General features: G+C 40.3%; 1 protein-coding gene and 1 long non-coding RNA gene across 5 annotated transcripts in view; one reads left to right on the forward strand and one right to left on the reverse strand.

Annotated features, from left to right (window-relative positions):
- The window catches only part of LOC147323114 (uncharacterized), a 49598-nt gene extending 40748 nt beyond the window's left edge, over window positions 1–8850 (forward strand). Inside the window, exons 2-3 of the long non-coding RNA XR_015130702.1 lie at window positions 6335–6508; window positions 8319–8850. This is a non-coding gene — a long non-coding RNA (uncharacterized LOC147323114). The remainder of the gene's footprint in view (window positions 1–6334; window positions 6509–8318) is intronic.
- Window positions 50–19390, reverse strand: wdr90 (WD repeat domain 90). Of its 4 annotated transcripts, none has more exons than XM_086303286.1 (43): window positions 19098–19390; window positions 18864–18955; window positions 18537–18713; window positions 18295–18433; window positions 17781–17951; window positions 17372–17498; window positions 16970–17037; window positions 16635–16708; window positions 15840–16040; window positions 15616–15678; window positions 15458–15526; window positions 15257–15367; window positions 15017–15162; window positions 14857–14914; window positions 14510–14628; window positions 13814–13975; window positions 13581–13711; window positions 13309–13425; window positions 12566–12801; window positions 12333–12469; window positions 12122–12252; window positions 11498–11628; window positions 11234–11395; window positions 10853–10981; window positions 9474–9607; window positions 9356–9390; window positions 9116–9265; window positions 8729–8863; window positions 8508–8590; window positions 8333–8435; window positions 7956–8077; window positions 6991–7144; window positions 6654–6844; window positions 6309–6477; window positions 6027–6150; window positions 4790–4961; window positions 3571–3693; window positions 3214–3382; window positions 2874–3004; window positions 2049–2192; window positions 952–1068; window positions 722–806; window positions 50–579 (listed from the first exon to the last, which is right to left on the reverse strand). In XM_086303286.1, exons 1-43 carry the CDS (start codon window positions 19108–19110, stop codon window positions 422–424), a joined length of 5463 nt encoding a protein of 1820 aa, XP_086159412.1. In that variant the 5' UTR covers window positions 19111–19390; the 3' UTR covers window positions 50–421. The 4 variants fall into 4 exon arrangements, with proteins under 4 accessions (XP_086159412.1, XP_086159408.1, XP_086159410.1 ...); XM_086303284.1 differs by having other exon boundaries at window positions 51–579; window positions 8696–8863; window positions 9116–9232; XM_086303283.1 differs by having other exon boundaries at window positions 51–579; window positions 8696–8863.
- Window positions 19391–19869: the final 479 nt, after the last annotated feature.

Here is a 19869-nt window from a genome sequence, read left to right on the forward strand (position 1 = left end):
GGGCACCTGTCCACCTGTCATTCTGGTCCACAGCCTTAGTAAAAACATGTTGTAATTTTACACTTGCCTTTTATTTTCACACCAATGGAAAAATAGTAAATGCCAAGAGCTGTTTATCACTCATTTACACTAACACACATTCATACACTCTGTATGAAAACTCTCAATATATACATCTCTATATATAGAAATAACTAGACGCACACAAAAGATCTTGAATTTAAAAAACATTATATTTCAAAAACATACATATAAAAAATGATTCAGTCGATAAACTTATGTGACAAATCTTTCAACAAGTCTTCCACAAACAACACCAGTTCCACCAAAAATATTCAACTGATTGAACGATCTAAGAAACAGTAGGGTTACATAAAAAAATAAAACCTAGGTGAAAAATAATGAGCCTGCACAGATCAGGTCAGAGGCCTCGCACTTCCCACAGCAGGATCTCATTATAAGCCACAGAGAAAAGAAGTGTCCCAGAGGGAGAGAACTGGCACGTCTGCAGTGAGTCGCTGTGCTGCAAGAAGTCCTGAAACCTGCCACTTGTTGACTTGATCAGCTTCAGCACTCGCTCTGATAAGACACGAGATACACAGCGAATAATTCATCACTGGCCAGAAGCCAACCAATGCAGCTTTAATGTTTTTACTGGAACCATGTGACACATTTAAAATATAAGCAAACAAATGAAAAAGAAAAAAACCTCAGCATTTACCATGTGATCCCACAGCTACAAGATGACTCTTAGAAGACAGGCTAATGCATGTGGCCCAGTGGGGGAAGGAAATCTTCTTGATTATCTGCAAATAGGAATAAAAACAGGCTTCACACACTGTCTGTGTGCAACATTTGCTAGTATACGTTCATAAAAAAAAAGAATAAAAAAAAAAAAGAATAATTCGAAGCACTAATGCAGTGAAGCAAAGAGAAAATGTACAGTGGTACCTGTTTTTTAGTGAGGCTATAAAAAGACAGCTCTTTCTCTACTCCGTAGCCGGTGTAAACCACCAGGCTGTGGTCTGCTGGGCAGAAGGAAGCCATGCTGGGGGGCAGGCTGTCACCCTACAACATATGGAAGGAACAAAAAATATTAGATGGAGACGGGTAAAAAAACCCCTGTTTCTTTAAAATGGAAAATGTTTATTAATTAACAAGAGAACTTAAACTCATCATATAAATATGCCTGATGTAGCCACACAGACTCATTTTCATCTGCAGTCGTTGGCTAGTTGATAGCATATTAAATTCGTCAACAAAACAGAGCCATGTGAGCAGAATTAAAGACAGAAACACATGTAACGCAAAGCACATACCCAACATTTCTCTGGTTACCGAATTAGAAGCTCGACTGCAAAAAACTTGTTTTCTTGAGGCATATTTTACAGTCACCTCTGGAAAGCGCTCTGAATGTACATTACCTTTGTTTAATGTACTCATTAAGAGGAGGTGGAGGGGCAGAAGAATCCTGCTTCTTGGTTTTAACATACAGATACATCCTCGTATCATCAGCATATTATTAGCTCATCATTGTGTCATCTGGCAAGTTACTGTAGGAGGGCAGTTTTTTTTTTTAAACAGGTTACAACTAATATTTTTTCCCTTTCACTGTACAGAGCAACACAATCTTTTGTTTACAGTACATTACTCACTAAAACTCTGTGCATATTTAAAGTCTAAATGTACTTTAGTCCTGTGCTGGTAGGATTTATGCTCAAGCATAAAATGAGGATGAGCAAAAGAAATACAGCCCTTCAATCCTACATTGGGGTTGAAGGGCTCTCGCTATGCTGTTGGAATGTTTTTGCAGACACTGCAAGCCAATATAGAGTTCTATATAGTTCTGTGTGACCCTGTTTATGCCAGTCCAGCTGTAGCAGCAGTTTCTATTTATGCACTTATCAAAAATTGACTTCATATATTAGCTGCATCAGAAACTTGACATCCCCCCCAAAAAAACCAAAACCCCCCAAACAAAACAAAAAGCCATTGAAGTGACATTTCAACTCATTACTATGCACTGTTACTTAAAATACCGATTGTACCGTGAAATGGGCGGGAGCAGGAAATGACAGCCAGTCTAGCAGATTACACTTGTCCTTCATCCAGTCGGCAGCCCACACACTGACGCGCCTGTCAGCGCTCGTGGCCAACCACAGGTCATTTCCTTCCAGCCCAAAATTTTCACACTGGGGTCGAGAAGATAAAACAGTGTCAGAAAGGTACTGATGAAAGAAAAATGGTTTTAAGTATCACTAAAGTTAGACGTCTTGCTTTTAAATAGTTTCACACAGGATCATTAACTCTAGCTAATATATTTCTGTGTATAAGAAGCAGGGTTCACTGAGGAATTTTAGTGTTTTTCTCACTGATTAATACTGACCATAGAGTTTATTACCAGTTCACATTTACATCTTCAGCTTCATTTTCACACATGCAGTGGGATTTGCAGACATTACCCAGAGGAGTGACAATGCACATACCCAAATGAATCAGACTTCGCTTTAGCACAGTCTATGTGATGTCCAGTTAGGCCCAGTTAGGTGTCAACAGTGCAGGTAATTAAAGAAAGTGTGTGGGTTATGTGTCCTGCCTGCACGTTGTACCTACATCAGTGTCGCGCAGGTGTGAGAACGTGTGCTGTGGGGTCTATGAGCAACATGTGAGTCTCTGCAGAACTTTAAACTTAAGGATGAAAATATCCAAAAAGGAATGATTCAGAACACTGTTTTGATTCTGTGACTGGTTCTATCGAAACGACCTCAGCTGCAGGTTGTTTATATATCATTTTCATATATATTGCTTAATCTCTTGTGGTTGGTTTCCAACATCTGCCACGGTTTCTGTTGTTCTGACTTCAGAGAGCTGACCTGTTCAATCACACACTGGATTGTGGTGATCATCGCTCCTTTGTGGTCCTTTATGACTCGAATAGTTGCTCCATTTACCGGGCTGCTGACGGCTACCAGACCATTCTTCCCAGCTGAAAGGATCACATGACCTGTACAGTGGGGGACAAAAAAAAGTTCCAAAGCTACAACTGGATGAAACATTAAATTTTACTTCCAGAACAGTAATGCACAAAAGAGCAAGTCCTTCCTGTGAGTATTTTCACTGAACAAAGTGACGTAGCTGAAATATATTATCACACTCTTATTCCTGCAAAGCAGATAAAATGTAAATACACTACATTCAGCTCTCCTCTCTCACCATTAGCTGAGTACTGGATGGCAGAGATAGCCACGTGATGGGGATGCAGCTTCATCTCCATCTCTGTTGAGGCGAGCCGAAAGATCCTTACAGTCCCGTCACTGTATCCCCCAGCCACGTACGTGCTGTCTGCACTGGAAAAAGGGCTCCAGCACACACAGTCACAAGCCTGATGAAGACATGAAACAAATGCATGAGCTGCTTATTAATTTTCAGCTTCAATAATTCTGTGATATTACTGAGATTAGCATCGATGCCAATGTGTTCATTACAGTTTTGCTTTGATGCTTTCAGTTGGTGTAGAAACTATCCAACATGATTCTTGTGGCAAAATCCCCTTTGAGTGTACTCACTCACCTGGTTGAGCACCTGGAACTGCACCACCAGCTCATAGCTCGAGGTTGACCACACCCTCACGCTGCCGTCCTCGCTGCAGGTGGCAAAGTGGCTCTCGTCAAAGCTAAACGCTACGTCATTCACCTGGAGAGCAGAGAACACACAGAGACGCAAGTGTTTTCTCTAGCCTGAAGATAACATTCAACAAGCAAACACAGCATCCTCAGAGATCTTATTAAGACATTTCTGGCATTTTCTTGCTACAGGTTCTGCATATTTTTTCACAACAGCCCATTCTGTTGTATCAGGCGCAGATTATTATTGTGATTAATGCCTGCTGTGCATCTCTCTTAAGAGAGAAAAAATTCTTATAGAAAGACCAAAAAATAAACAAGAGAACAGCTGTGGGAGGTCAGATAAACAGACAAATCAATATGTAAACTGAACGTGAATAACCAAAAGCAATGTCAAAAAAGAAGCATTTAATAAAAACTGATCTGATAATGTCAGGCTTTTCACAGTCTACTCTTTGTGCTGTGGACAGATTGCACTTACTTAATGACAGGCAGCCTTTGAATTTCATAAAGAAGCCAATTAACTAATCATTAAACCCTTAATAATTTTATATTTTCCGTTCCTCTGAACTCCAGGGAGTCATTTTTATGCTTTTGTCTTAGAACTACCAGAATCTCCAAGTCTCTAATGCTTTATAATCATTTAAGTGTTAATTTTGTTGAGGTCTGTTATTTCTTTATAATTTTTCCCTGTTCAAACAGGATTATGGACTCTATCTATTAGCAGGAGAGGCAGAAAGGTTTTCTGCTGAGTATAAAAGAGATAATGGTGGGCTAATTTATTTGAAATGAAGAGGAAATGATTAATAGTCTTCAACATCTGAGCTTGAAGCACTTTCGATTCTTATCATACATGGACTGGATCTGTGAGGGGTAAAATCAGCAGCTTGGATTGATTATACCTGCAGCTATACAAATATAAAGAAACATTTTCTAAATGAAAAAGGAAAAGAGTGTCAAGTCGACATTACAGAGAGCCTTCTGTAAACAACACAGGACACATCAGCTCTATAACAAATCAGTTTTTATAATGATGCTATGTGCAGTTGTATATTTTAACAGTCACATTCATTAATACACATTTAAGGTATAACATGCAATCAGCCCACAAGAACATTATTATTTCTGTGTCACGAGCTAATGATTCCTAAATGTCACACTGGTACCTTAGTTTTGTGGCCGCTGACCAGTCGGATGTTGCTGTTATCTGACCAGTTGATGTACCAGAGGGTTCCTGCCGTGGTTCCAACAATCCCCATGTCCATTGTGTTATCGAACGATGCACTCACTGTTGCCCCATCCAGCATTATCTCTTGCGCCAACACCACTGCTGTCCCACTGAAGCACAGACAGAGGTGCTCATAAGCACTGATCCACCATTAAAGTAGAGACAGGTCTCTGTTTTATTCTTTACCTGGTTCTTAATGTTTCAAAAAACACGACAGAGCATTATGCAGAGAAAGAGGTCAGCTTATAAGTGAACCACGAAGTGAAAAAGAAATCTGCATAAATACTGTTTCTCATTTTTTGTTCTTATTCATAACACAAATAACACTGCTCACTGTTAGAGACAGACAGCCAATGACAACCATTTTATTAAGCACATTTTAAGACAACTGCCCAGATAACTTATTTTTATGAAGACAAAGGATAGAAAACAGACCTAAAGTGAAAAGGGGGGAATGAGTTGGCCCACAGTGAAGGAGAAGTAGTCATGAAATGTTCTGCAAATGTGGAAAATATTTCAAGACTATCCGATGATGACAACAAACTGGCTGAGAAAATGGCAAGTATGTGCAAAACAACTCGAATGTCAGGCAACTTGAAGAACACTAAATTTTAAACATGGTTAATTTACAAGGTTTCTCTTACTTGCACATTTCCACATGAGTTATTTTACCATGCTCACACCTTCAGAATTCTTCTCTTGACTTACAATACTGAATCAGAGGAAAACCGGCAAAATCTGTCCATAACCTGTGAACTTTTTACCTTTTACTTGGTTGTTTTGCACACACTTGACAAACATCTTTTCTTCCTAACGCTTTCCCCCTCTTCTAGAATTAAAGAGACCTCTGGGATGAGAGATGAAAGACCATTTCTCTTCTTTTCTAGAGCTCAAGTCGACCACAGACACAGACTTATGCTCTTCTACCCATTATTTACAAGTCAGTAATATAAAAATATAAAAATACAGAATTACCTGTAAATCTATGCTATGATTATGTTATTGCTCCTGCAACATACACCCAGACAGTGCAATGGATGAAAGCAGTAAAACAGTTAAACATTATTTACCTTTTGCCCTGTATTCTCGTTAGTAAACTGACTGAGGATTGTATATTTGTATTAATGAGATGATCTAATGAGACAGGAGGGATCATTCAAAATTGAGCAACAGACCTGTCTTCCACACCTCTGCCCTTTTCCTCAGCCTTCAAGCTCTGAACCGCTTCTACCTCCCACAGTCGCAGCCAGCGGGTGTTGCTGCCTGTGAGGAGGCGGTTCCCTCGACACAGCAGCACACCTACACCAAGAAAACACATCAATTCAGTTTCAAGTGGCAGAAGCTGTATATCCAAGATATCTCTATCTAAGCTGCACTAGTGATGCTGTTGTGTTTTTTTCCTGTGTGGTGAAATGTCACGCTATCATGAACACATGGAGGATTTTGCCTATTTGTACCAATTTCTCCTTCGTCGGCTTCCCAGGTCATTAAGCAGCGCTGCGTTCTAACATCCCAGGTGCAAACATGTCCTCGGTTTGTGCCGGTGAACAGGAAGTCATCCATGTGGTAGCAGAGAGCCGTCAGCTCCACATCACCCACCTCTGCTGGTGTTTTCACCCTCTGGACCTATATGGGTAAAGGAAAAGTCAATCTTCATGTAAGTAAAGTAAAATCTTCACCCACTTCAAAACTAAATGCATTTCTTTTACATTTCAATGATGGCTACATTATGTGGCCCAAAACTCCTGATCAGGTAAGAAAATCTTATTGTGTGTGTTTATGGATTTTTTGTGGTCGTTAACCTTGAGGTCTGCATCCTGGCCCTGTGTGTGGAGAAAGCAGAAGTATACCCCATCGGTGCCCACGCAGGCCATCTGACTGGCTGCTGATGGGCTGAAAGCAGCATCGTGGACTGGTCCTGACACCCTTACACTTGACAGCATCTGGAAGTTCCTACTGCTCCACAGAGCCACTTCCGGGTCAGAGAAGTCTCCTGTGTAATGGTGAAGAGTCACAAGCCAGTAGCAGTTATACGATTTGCAGCAGATGAGACGATTGCTGTCAGCTACTTTATCAAGTATAATACGGAACAAACACAAAGAAAAGAAAAGTTCAACTGCAATCGGATACGACACTGACCAACAGAGAGAAAGAAACAATCATCCCTGGAAAACGCAAGACACTGGACGGCGCCGCTGTGGTAGGAGACACTGTGACGACATGTTCCACTCTGGACGTCCCAAATGGAGATAAGGCTCCTGCTGGAGTTAGTGCCACCAGCTGATGCTATAGTCTGAGAATGAAATAAAGACACAAACAACCCAATACACAGTTGATTCATATTGCTGACAGTTACATCATATAGCTCTCTGTGATGAAAGTATTACACTCTCGGAAAAACACAACAAAAAATGACTGTCACATTGTTGTGGAGGAATTTTGACCTACTTTACTTTACAACATTGCTTCAGTTGATTGAGGTTTGTGGGCATTTGTTTGTGCACAGCTCTCCAAACGGTCTTGCTTGAGGTCAGGTTGAGGTCTGGACTTTGACTGTGCTATTGTGACGCTCTGATTGCTTTCTTTTTCAGTCATTCTGTCGTAGATTTGCTGCTGTGCTTGGGATCATTTCAGCCAGGCTGTAGCTGCTGTCCCCACATTTTACCCTAGAATACTTTGATAAATAGAGGAGTTCATGGTCGACTCAATGACTGCAGGGTTCCCAGGTTCCTCTTGCTTTTGTCAGGCCAAACAACAGTTGCCTTCTTGGATACAAAGCAAAGAAGTGTAATCTTCTAGAAACTTTTCATATAATACAACTCTAGTTCCCTATATGTGCATTCATTTTAATTAAATATAATTATCAATCACTATTTGGCTGTGGTCACTTTCCCTCTCGTTTCTCTTTGATTTTATTAGAGAAGCCTTTTCATAATGACCAGGAGTGTTTGGTTTCAGCACACAACTAAAAAATGTGGTTATTTTGTACCTTGATCATAGCAGACCACACCTAATGCTCCACCAGTCATTTCATATCAGATAATATTTCAGATAACATACCTGTAGAGTTTGAGTACTGAGTTTCGAACTAAATTTTTTTTTACCTGTGCATCATTTGTAACCGCAAGGCACGAGATCTCTTCTCTGTGGCCCTGCAAGTGTCTCTGACTTCCTGTATGAAGATCCTCCACGACCACCACACATCCGCAAGAGTATGCAAATAAACCTGCAACGGAAAATAACTGCTGGGTTTAAGCAATGCTATACTAGGTGGCTCGTTTTAAAAGCTGCTATGAGTAGAAAAGTGTTTCGTGCATTTGATTTGAAAGTTGGATTTTTACTCAAGTTTCAATAGTAGTAGCCAGTGTGCTTTAGGTTACTTTTATTTGTTTGATCAAGCTTAAGTTCATACCATAACTCTGATGTCACACAATATTTTCAGTTTTACTTTTATGTTTTTCTTTCAGAATATCATCTTAACCTTGGTCGGGGCTCCACACCATGTTGCCACGCCCATTGCCATTGTAGCCAATCACTGCTTTGAGCCTTATGCCTTCTTCTTGTGCTTCTGGAGCTACAACAGACTAGAAGAGAGAAGAAAATAAGACAGGACAGCAAATCTAAAGAAGCATATTGTGGCTGCAGTGTCTGTTTACCTGATCAAGTGATGATGTCTTGAAACGTGGGATAAAGTGCTTGTAACAGTCTGGACGTACTGGCTTCTTTTGTTTCAACTCAGCTGAAAGGCAAAATGGCACCAATTTAAAAAACAAAACAAACAAAAAAATGAGAAAGCTAAACAACAGCAATATAATACCAAAACCCCCCAAAACATTGCATTTACAAGTGTCCATATAACTGCTATTTAGGGGAGAACCGTTGATCAGATCTGTCACTTTGAGGAAGGAGACAGCAGGTCTGGGATCAGAGGAAAGACCTGAACCAGTCTCTGGTGCTGATGCAGTTGGGATTGTCTTTGCTGGGGTGTCACAAGAAAACAAGGACCCCAAATCTGAGTGAGACAGAAAAAAACTGTTGCTTTAAAAGCAAACTTGACTGTATTAAATTTACAGATTATATGACAAAAATTATCAATGGCAATAACTCTAACAACTTAAAATCTACAAGCAGATTGATTATCAGTTTCTCAGAGCAAACCATCAGTATAAGACTGTGCACAAAGTCCCAGACTGATCAGCTAATCATACAGTCCACCACAGACAGGAACTACAAGCGGAAGCAGACGAACAAAACACAAATTTACCTCGGTGTCCAACCCGGTCAATGCTGCTGATGTCCAGTCGTGGTGGTGGTGAGGAGGGGAGCGGCGCTGTCTTTCGAGGCATACCGTTGGACAATTGTATATCATCAACTTCAGTGTCTGTTAAGTTGTTATATAAAATTGCAAGACCAACTATTTATTTCAAATTGGTAAAAGCAAAAGAATGAGATGCATTTTGCATCATTAAAGCAAGACTGAACTGGAGCAAACTAAATATGTCACCTGGTTTCGGAGCGTAGCTTATTTTGAAAGGTGAGCTGTGAGTGAAGACAGAGACAAATAAATATGAACCAATATAGGTTATAAACATTTGTTAAGAAGACTCAAGAGTGATTATTACCAACTGTGAGCTGTAGAGTTTACAGGATTTGCCAGGAAGTCCCAAAGAAAAATGGCGTCCCCGACTGAGATCACTCCCAGTTGGTCAGGGGTGAAGCTAAGCTGCCGAATAGGATGACTGTGGCCTATGAACATCTGGTAGAAATGAACACATTTAACTTCACAACATTAACTCCTAAAACATCAGCCTCCTACTACTGACTGTTCTCTACAGCTGACATAATTTCTACAATCCTCATCAAAATTAGTGCAATGTGACCTGTAGCCACTCAATACTTGCAAAACTATAACTACAATCAGACAATTGTATGAAATAATATGATCCATTACAATAAAATCTTTTAGAATCCATTAAAACACTGACATAATAAGCCTTCTTTAGACTTTTTCAACATGTATGATTATGTCACCCGTACTTGTAAAATAAGGCAGCAAGCACGACTTTATCAAACATTTAGTAATACTTTATAATACAGTCCATGTCTAAGGGATCATTTCCTTTTTATCAAATGGTAAATCAATGTACCTTAGTTTGAAAGTACAGCATACACTTAAAGATAGATACACGAGAATAAGGGAATAACAAGTCAGGTTTTTACACACACACACACACACACACACACACACACACACACACACACACACACACACACACACACACACACACACACACAAGAAAAACAAAATTACTGTAAGTAATTTCAAAAAAGGCCAAACAAGTTATGCTGTAAGCAACTTTAAGCACTACATAATTTCTTGATAATTTTAGAAAAAAAAACCATATTTTACAGTTTTACAAGTACAACAGTGTACTTTTCAGGGCGCGGGCCATATGATGGCGGGGTTTAAACTTTCCTAATTTCAAGGTGTTTTACTTTTGAAATTTACATTTGAACAGTGATTGTGAAAGAAAATAAATAAGTCAGACTTGGCTCCATCACTATAAGGTCACACGGTGATGCAAATGTTGATGCTATTATTTTCTTTCTTTCCATTTCTAAGTGAGAACAGTCCTTATCACATTTATATTGGTGAAATAAAGGCACAAGTAATCCACTCCTTGATGTGACACACACAAAAGTATGGTGTGTATACAATTTAAAATGCACCTACATTCTAATTATTTTCTTGCTTTCTATAAAAACCTGGCTTGTTATCCTCTAATTCTGGTGTGTCTACCTTTAAGCACTTTTTAGGTAAAAATTATAATGTAATTTGAAATAAAATACATTTAAATTCCATGTAATTGTATTCATCATTATTATATATAATCATATTAAAATTACACCCTTTGTCATGAGCTGTATTGTAAAGTTTTACCAAGTACTTTAGTTGATAATATTTGTTCTAAAGAGTCTAAGTTACTCTTTTGTTGACTACCTGTGAGTTAATATCAAGCTGCATGTTATAATCCCACACTTTCACAGCGTTGTGTCCGGCTGTCAGCAGGAAACGACCATCGTCACTCACAGCCAGGGACGAGCAGTAGTGTTTGTGCACTTTAGACAGCTGTCAGAAAAACCGAAAAACAACACTCAGAAACAAAGAGATACAAACTGTGTTCATAAAACGATACAATAATATCTTAGTTACTATATTATGACAAACTTCTAAGCTTCTTGTCTTGTAGCACCATATATCTCTAAAGAGAAAACCAACCCCAGGCATCTCCCATGTTTCTGTCTTAAGCAAATACTCAGTCTTGGAACCACTCAACAAGTAATTCATGGATTTTACAACAAAGCTGTTGTGAACAGTTACCTCTCGGAGGAGGCGGCCTGTCTTGGTGCAAACCCAGAGGATCTTGTTACCAGATGTGGCAACCAACAAGTGTTTGGTGGAGGCCGGAGGGAAGCAGACCTTCAGGGCAGAATCCAGACGGGGACTCTCTACATCCAAAATACTCACATCTACATGTAGCAGCTACAAAAGAAGTTATGTGTCAGTGTGGACAGGGTAAGACAGAAGAACCCAGACTCTAATGCTCAAAGTGAAAAGTGCAGATTGTACGGTGTGAGAGTTGACCTCATCAAGAGTCCGTGCGTCAGCAACGGTGACAGTGTACTCTGAGGGACCGACAAAAGCCAGGCAGCGACTGTCGCTGCTTACTGTGAGCGCGTCTGGAGCGCGCTCAGTGCCTCGAGCCACCACATTACCTAACCGAAAAGGTATAGAGTGTCAAGCCAGCTTATATTTGTAATTTAAAATAGTGTAAGTAATTGACCATGTTCAACCAAATAAAAAACATTATCTACATAACACAGTTGTTCCTAGTAGAAGTGCAATGAATGAAAATCAGCACTTTTGTTGCAATAAAACAAACGTTGGAGAAAAAACTAATCCAAAGGAAAAGAAAAGAATAACAGCTTTTAAGCTTTGTGGGCAGATAAATCCAACATGTGGCTCTGCAGCAGCCTGCAGCAGAGGGTAGATAGACATAAGAGTCCAGTTTAACTACACTTTTTCTAAAACTAATAACCAAACTAAAAGTCTGGTTTACGTGTTATCTTATAGGCTTTTAAAATTAAACAGTACATGTTATGGCACAGTGAGTTATTCCCATTTGATGCTGTGTCTGCAGAAAAGTTCTACTTATGGGTAACATATGGTGTACTAAGAATAACTTGAAGTGGTTGTTTGTATACATACACACAACTTTGATGACACTGTGCTCTTCCTCAGAGGAATTATAAAGTGCCAGAGACCCCTGTGAGTCGGCGCTGTACATGAACTCGCCGTCTGGAGAAAAGGCAAGACCCACCACTTCACCTCTGTGCTGCCTGTGTAAAAATAAATACATATAAATGGAAAAAGCTTCTTCACTGCCACCGGTGCCGACTCCGGGCTAGTTAAAACGTACTTATGATCCGCCAGCAGCTTGGCACTGGAGATTGCAAAGACTCTGACCATGCCAGAGCTGAAACCACAGGAGAAGATCTGCTCCCCCGGATGGAAGGCTACTGAGCAGGGGCTGTCTTCAGATACAAAATCATACAGCTGAACACAAGACAAGAGAAACATCGCTCTGATCAATAAATGTGCTACTGGTAATGGGGACAGTTTCTGTATACTTGTTTTCTTTTTTAGTTAGACCTGGTGGAGGGAATCCATATTCCAGATTCGCACTGTGCCATCAGAAGAAGCTGTTGTGAGATGCCGATGAATGCCGTCGACGCTGAAGCCGAGCACAGTGTCTGTATGTGACCTCATCAGTGTGTTGTAACCACGGCTGCTCACATCAAGGAAGCCCAGGTTACCAGTAGAGGTGGCAGCTAGGACGCGAAGGCTATCAAATGAGATTAGCGCCGTGCTCACAGGTCCCTCGTGCTCTGGAAAAATACAAATAATGTACATAGCCAGCTATTTTTAAACAGCCCAGGATCACCAACAGTTAGCCACACTAACAGCAGAAAATGCCATAGCTGCTGTACTCCTTGATGGAGAGCCTGTAGAGGTGGCTGCTTCAAATTCAAATCCGCTCATACACCGAAACTCCTGAAGACGGAAAGTGAGTGTATCGAGTTCACAGATTTCTCATATCAGGCAAATACTGCTCATACTCTTAATTTAAACACCACTAAAACAGAGAGTACACTTAAAGCTTAGCTCAACCTCATCCATCCATCTACAATGTCATCAAAGTAGTGAGAATGTTTTAATTCAGTTATCTAATGTGTGTCTATAACATTAGTTAAATCAGAAAGGTCTGAGAAACAAAAACATAAATAAATCTTACCCATCAAAGCTCTAAATATTCATCACCTAAAGATTAAATCACTGCCTCTGGTAACTGTTAGCTACAGGTGAATGTTAGGCCATCTCATGACTGCGCCTACCAGCTTCCAGGAAGACTGTAGAAAAATCAAAGGGCCAGAGCCGCAGGAAGCCATCTTCAGAGCCTGTGGCGCAGAATGATGAGGACACACTGATGCTGTTGATAGCAATGCCTGGACCTGGGATGGGACGAACACAGTCACATTATGGTCGTTTGACTTATTTTTTCAGGTGGGGGTTAATCATGTAAATTATCAAATGTTAAATTGAAGACAAGTTAAGTTTAGATAATGTCACCTGAAGAGAATCACGACTGTGAATTCTAACAACCCACCTGTATTAAAAGTCCATTTCTCTCTGCGGTCAGCATGTTGCGTCTGTGCAGGTAACAGCCTCCTCACGTTTTTAATAACAACGCTGCTGTAGTCTATTTCAAAGATATGCCCACTCTGAGTGCTGGCGTATCTATGGGGAAGAAGTTACAGAGCGAACATGTTCAGTGGAGTCAGATTCGTTTCACACTTCTCCTGAAGTTAAGAAAACCCGCGTGCTGATTTGCTCGCTCACAGTGTTCGATCATCAAGATGCTGCTCATCAGAGTTTCCCTCCTCAAAGGCCACATCTGTGAAATCCGGTGTTTGGTATTCATCCAGGTTGACTGGACAGGAACGCAGTGTGCCATTCCGCACTCGCCACAGACGAATATTTCCCCGACCGCATGACACCATCCTAAAAGCAGCACACATGCAGATTTTCCCATTGTCTCCATTCTCAACTACAGTGCGATACACTTAATTTTTCACACATTGCTTCTGCATTTTTATTTGTTTTTAATAAATAATTAATGGCAGAGTGTACTGTTGTTCATCTGAGGTTGAATTGTTATAAATGATGAGTCGATTGGTTGAAACTGTCTTTGCGGAATATCTCACTCCACAATGAAGTCTTCATTCTTGGGCTCTTCCTCACAATCCCCACAACACTGTTTGCAGTGTGACTCTTTGCATGCCTGCATTTAAATCTGATAAACCTTCACCTGTTTGCAGTTTATGAAGAGCTTCACAAGATCCACATGATGTCAGCACTAGAGATCAAACTGATCAACCTTCAGAGGACAGTGTCCTCAAAGCTTCCAACAGCTGAGAGAGTGACAATCCATTCGTTGAAGACTAATAACATGATGCTATACAGTATGGTAGAATGTGTGATTTAACATTTACACAAGTGCAAATGGTAAAACACACATATGCAGTACGGAGGTACCTTGTATCGTCAAAGAAGGCGACCTTCATGGTGTGAATGTCCACATCTGTGTGCGTTTTGGCCAAGATGGACACCTCTCCACCTTTGCTAACATTCAGAGTGTTCCACACCACAACCATCTGTGAAATAACACACAGACGCAATCACCCGACAGCTTTGCAGAATCAGACTCCAACAAGAAGAGCCATTTATAGCCTGATAAAAATAAAGTGGGTCAGTTTGGGTTAATATTATTAAAAGCTTCTTAGAATTGTTTCATCTTGATCTAACGACCTCTGTGACTCTACATCTAGAGATAATTCTTTTCATACATGGATTTTCATAAGATTTGAATGAATGGAACTCACTGTTTTATTGTGCTTATCTTTACCAACTCCACAGAGAATGCCACCGCCGTAGGAGAAGCTTCAAAATAGGAAGAGATGAATAGAAGAAAAATCTAATTTAACAAAACAAGGTTTTTAACAAACTTACACGTTATTGTTCTGTGTGATTGCAGTCGGTTACCTAAGACAGGATAACGAATGTGCATGAGTCCTGAACATGGCCACACAGTTTGCTTTGTGATAGTTCCACACCCGAACTACACTGTTGTTGCCAGTTTGCGCTGAGGCCAGGAAGGTTGTGTTACCATTAAAAGCCAGCGCAGACACCTACAAAGACACCAAGTGTAATATTGAATTTTAAGTATCTTATTTTGGATGTTTCACATTGCTGAGTTGGAGCAGGACACCGGATCTCATTTACTTTATCGGTGTGGCCGATGAAGAATCTCTGCTGGTTAGAGGATATCTTCATAGAGACGATAATTGCATGGCACGGATACACCACTTCATCGCCAGATTTGGACCACAGGGCCTACGGTGCAATGAAGTGCAGTTATTAAAATTTTTTTCAGGATTGATGGTTATGCGTTTTATTTAGGGGTTTAATTCCAGAGAACCATACACATTTAAAAGTAGCTCCTCCAAAGCCGATGATTCGATTGAGCCTGAGAATCGGATCTGGGAGCAGCTTCTAAAAGAAAGAGCAGAAAAAAAATGCTAAGATTTTAGAAACAAACCACGTCCTGGCGGCTGTTTTCGTTTCAATCTCCACCCTTTTACCTGCTGTTTGGCTTCTCTGGACAGTGACAGATGCATAGGCCGTGGAACAGGAGTGCACACAAACTGTAACATAACAAGGTCGACAGGTTTTCTCAAGCTCACACACAACTGTACAAAGAGCACTGAAGGACAAATACAGCAGAATGTACAAAGAATAGAATGTGCTATATAACAGGGCATCCTAAGCGTGGACATTTATTTTAATAGGAGGACTGAAGCATCACCTCATCTTCACTTTCTTCCCCACGTTTGCTCAGGCCTTCCTCAGCGTGCACATACACATGAACTCCACCATCATCAGCCTCAGAAGGCGGCCTGGACGCGAGTTTGTGTGAACCGGAGGATGCCAACAGATCATTCTGGTGAGTGGAGACTACACCCAGCTCAGGTATGCTGGCCACCACAGGGGTGTTATTTCTTGATAGCTAAGAAGAAAATAACATATATAGAAAGATGTACGCTTAAAAAAAAAAAAAATCATAAGCCTCCACCTAATTATATACTTGGAGTGAAAACTGGTCCAATTGAAAGTTCTCTCTGCTTGGACCAATTTCTTCTTATTTGTGTGTCTATACTGTATGTGTAAAAATGACAACCAGTACAGCAAACGCTCTCAAAGTATTTTTACTAATGACCGTCTAAAGTGAGAAATGAGGAAAAAGGGGCTTTTAAAAGTGGTCTGGTTACATCTGGTTACAATGCAGGAGTTTAAATCTGTTTTAAAGGGTGAGAAAACAGTTCATTTGGTCAGAGTGACTGGTTTTGATGTTGCTCATGTAGTGACCTGTTACTGCACATGATTCAGATGTTTGCCTGTACTGAATGTCAGCTGTATCTCTTTCCTTCACATGTTCAATGTAATATTTATTGTAATTTATGCCGTTCTCCTGGCCTGGTCTCTCTTTAAAAAAGGATTCTTAATCTCAAAGATACATATTCCTTTATTTATCCAGGTAAAAGTATCTATACCGTACTATTCACCATGGAAGGAAAAATGTGCTAAATGTTATCAGTCTTACTAATTTTGGGTTGGTGATCTGGTGGATGAGGGACACACGATCTTGAACTGGTTTGCTGAGGCTGGGAGTAGACCCTGGAGAATACAATGGAAAATGGAAACCAGTCATCTACGATACATTACTACTGGTATTATTACCTTGATGAACACAAGCACCTCAGATTCCACATCCCATGAATCAGGCATGTAATATTGAGCCAGTAGTTTCATTTTCTTTGAGTTAAGACTTAATTTAACACCAGAAAGAAAGAACCGATTTAAGCATAATTGTGTTTTGAGGTGAGGCGAGCTCTTTCTTCAGTATATTTGGTGACGAGTGTCCTTTTCATTACTTACGATGCTCTGACTGTGGACTGCCATTCTGAATGGAGTCAAACGGTAACTTTGTACCTTCAGAGGGAAACCTGTTGGGTTAGGAAAAGTTGAATGACTTTGTAGCAGTGGTAAAGGCAGATAACATCTGTATTAAATCAATAACAATTTAGGCTGCAGATAGGTGTAAATATTTCTAAAATCATCACAAAAGGAAAAATCCACCCTTAAGACAGTATTCAAGTACATGTCCACATATTGAGAGCCTAAATGACTTTGCAAACAAAGAAGTTGTTGATATGGATTACAAATATTCAGCGTGGCTATGAGACTAATCTTTACCACTTTGCACCAAAATTTCAGTTTTTGTATCAAGAAAAGTGTTTTTTCTGGACTTTGCTTTAAACTGAATATCTATAGCTGTACCTGATGTAATCATACAGATCATGCCAGGAGCCTCCCTTGGGCACAGGAAATGACATCTCTCTGGGTATGGCACCTGTTCCCTGAGACGAGGTCAGACCCATTAACTTAGCTTGACTGAAGGAAACTCCTGTTAAAAGATAATAACAATGAATAAGCAATGACTGGGTTAAAGATTTTAAAAGCTTCAACATGTGTGTCTGTGTGCAGCTGTATTTCATCATCTTTGCTCGTTGAATTGACTGGTTTTGCAGTTTTCTGTTCAGAGACACAGAAAAACACTGTCCAGTTTTCTTTTTCATAACTTGATCTGGCCATTTTAAACGAAAAACAGCAGTTAAACAACTAACTGCACATATAAAATATATACATGTACAGTAAGACGTCCATTGTTTGAAAGTTTTGCCCTCACCTGGGTCTAGCAGTAAGTCACTGGTAAACATGTTTTTCACTGTCATGTTGGCACATAACTTGATATTCTTCAGGTGACTGTAGGAGCGGCTGAGGTAGTCAGAAAGCGTGAGCTGCAGGTCCAGCATCAGACACGTCCAGCGCACTGATGTAGGAGCTGGACCCACCAAACCTATATCAAATAAAAATGTGTGATTTTTACAAAGTAACAGTCCCTCTGTATTAAATAATACTTTTATAGGATTTCTAAGAGTCCACAAGCTCATTAAAAAAGCGTCTGAGGGCATAGCTCAAGTAAGCAGTAGGGTTGTTTTCTCATAGACTTCAATACAAAAGCAGAGATGGGGCTTCTTTATGAAACCAAACTGACACTCCTCTAAGTCAGCCCTTAGAAATAATGCTGATTTTAGGCATTTCTGCATTAGCTTCACTTTTTAGATCCTTCTTATACAATCTGTGCAATTACTGGAAATGGCTTAAGTATACCAGGCAGCGTGAGTGTGAATAGTTTTTACCCCGTCTTGCAGATTTAGCTGTGTTTTCATAAACTGAATCCTTTGCAGCTCCACACAGGAAAGGAAACTGAAGCCATGTAGCTGTGGACTTGAACTCTTTGAACGTGTTGGAAAAGGAGATACGGACAACCTGACCCTCCTATAAAACACAGCACAGAGAAAGAGGGAACGCAGTCTTGATTTCTCTGAGCAAAAATGAATGATATGCACAATGGATCATGCAGCCAAATAAGGGATGATACCCCTGCAGCGACATCTAGGTGGACCACAAAGTATTTGCCGGGGGTCGGCCTGAAGAGGAGGTAGAAGAAGCGTCCTGTCAGCCCCAGGGACTGGCTGCTGTTTTTGGGAAGCAGGATGAAGCTGTTGGCAGGAACAGGGCCCCTGATCCTGAACACCGGACACTTCAGTGTCTTATCCTGAGAGACGCAATGTTGGACAAAACATTCAAACAATTAAAATTCTATTTATCTTTAGAAAAACTAATCCTCAACCTGTGTGAGGAGACAAACTAGTCTTTACTGATTTCATAAGGGTAATTCAGGCAAGTGTAGTGTGTACAAAGTTACCGTGTATGCTGACACATCCCCCTCTTTTGCCGACCTCTTCCACTCTTCTACTCGGACATATTTGAATATGTTAACGTAGGGATGCTGCCAATCTGCACAATTAGAAAAGCTGGAGTTAGGTTTAACTAGTTAATAACAACGTTTGACTCTCGTTTAAAATCAGGGTTTCTGTCTCTCGGTCTTCGTTGTTGTATTTTATATGGATTTCATTCAAACCTTTAAAGTGCACTTTACCTTTGTAGGCCATTGATAAATGCAGCAAACAGAAAATCCACCTGTTGATATCCCAGTCTGGAAGTTAGCTAGCAAGCAGACAGTTAACTAAATAACCGGGAAAGTTCCTTCTGCCTTCTCCGGAGCTCAAAGCCAAACATAACCTTTTATTGTTCACATCATAAGATGCGGGGTTTTCCAGTTTTCCCGGTACCGTGTAAACAGCAGCTCGTTCAACATTTGATACATATCAAAGCTGTTATTTGCTTCCCGCTCCAGCCTCCGCCGTTGCCAACGACAGCACGACGGCCATGACGTCATGACGCTTACTAGCGGGTTGCTTTCTTCTTCTTCTTCTTCCCTCGGTTTCACATGGCAGTATGCACATGTGATCCCCCTTTCGGTACAGAGTTGTGTCCAGCAATGCACAATCTATATCCAAAGTAAATATACTGTATGTTCTATGAGTCTTTTCGATATCTATCGATCGCATTAATTTTTTAACAATTACTGCAACAAATTTAGCACATTTGCCGTCTTCCCATAAAGCAAAGCTGGGGTTTTCAATCCCTGTACTCCTGGGTGATAACGTTTATAGAAGAAAATTAATAATGAAAAAAGCAAACTATATTACAGGACATCTCGCAAAGATGACTCTACATCGAATTTCCGTGTATAACTGCTTTTTCTTTTAAGTTTGCGATCTAGTTTGTGACTTGACTTGATCGAACTGTTCTATTCTTTACTTCACAACAGTTTAGTTTACTCATCGGTCATATTTTACTATAAATAC

The sequence above is a fragment of the Aulonocara sp. 'chitande type north' Nkhata Bay genome, linkage group LG8 (assembly GCF_057382095.1).
Source record: "Aulonocara sp. 'chitande type north' Nkhata Bay isolate Kocher_YH1m ecotype deep benthic linkage group LG8, A_spYH_male_GT1.1, whole genome shotgun sequence".
NCBI lineage: Eukaryota > Metazoa > Chordata > Actinopteri > Cichliformes > Cichlidae > Aulonocara > Aulonocara sp. 'chitande type north' Nkhata Bay.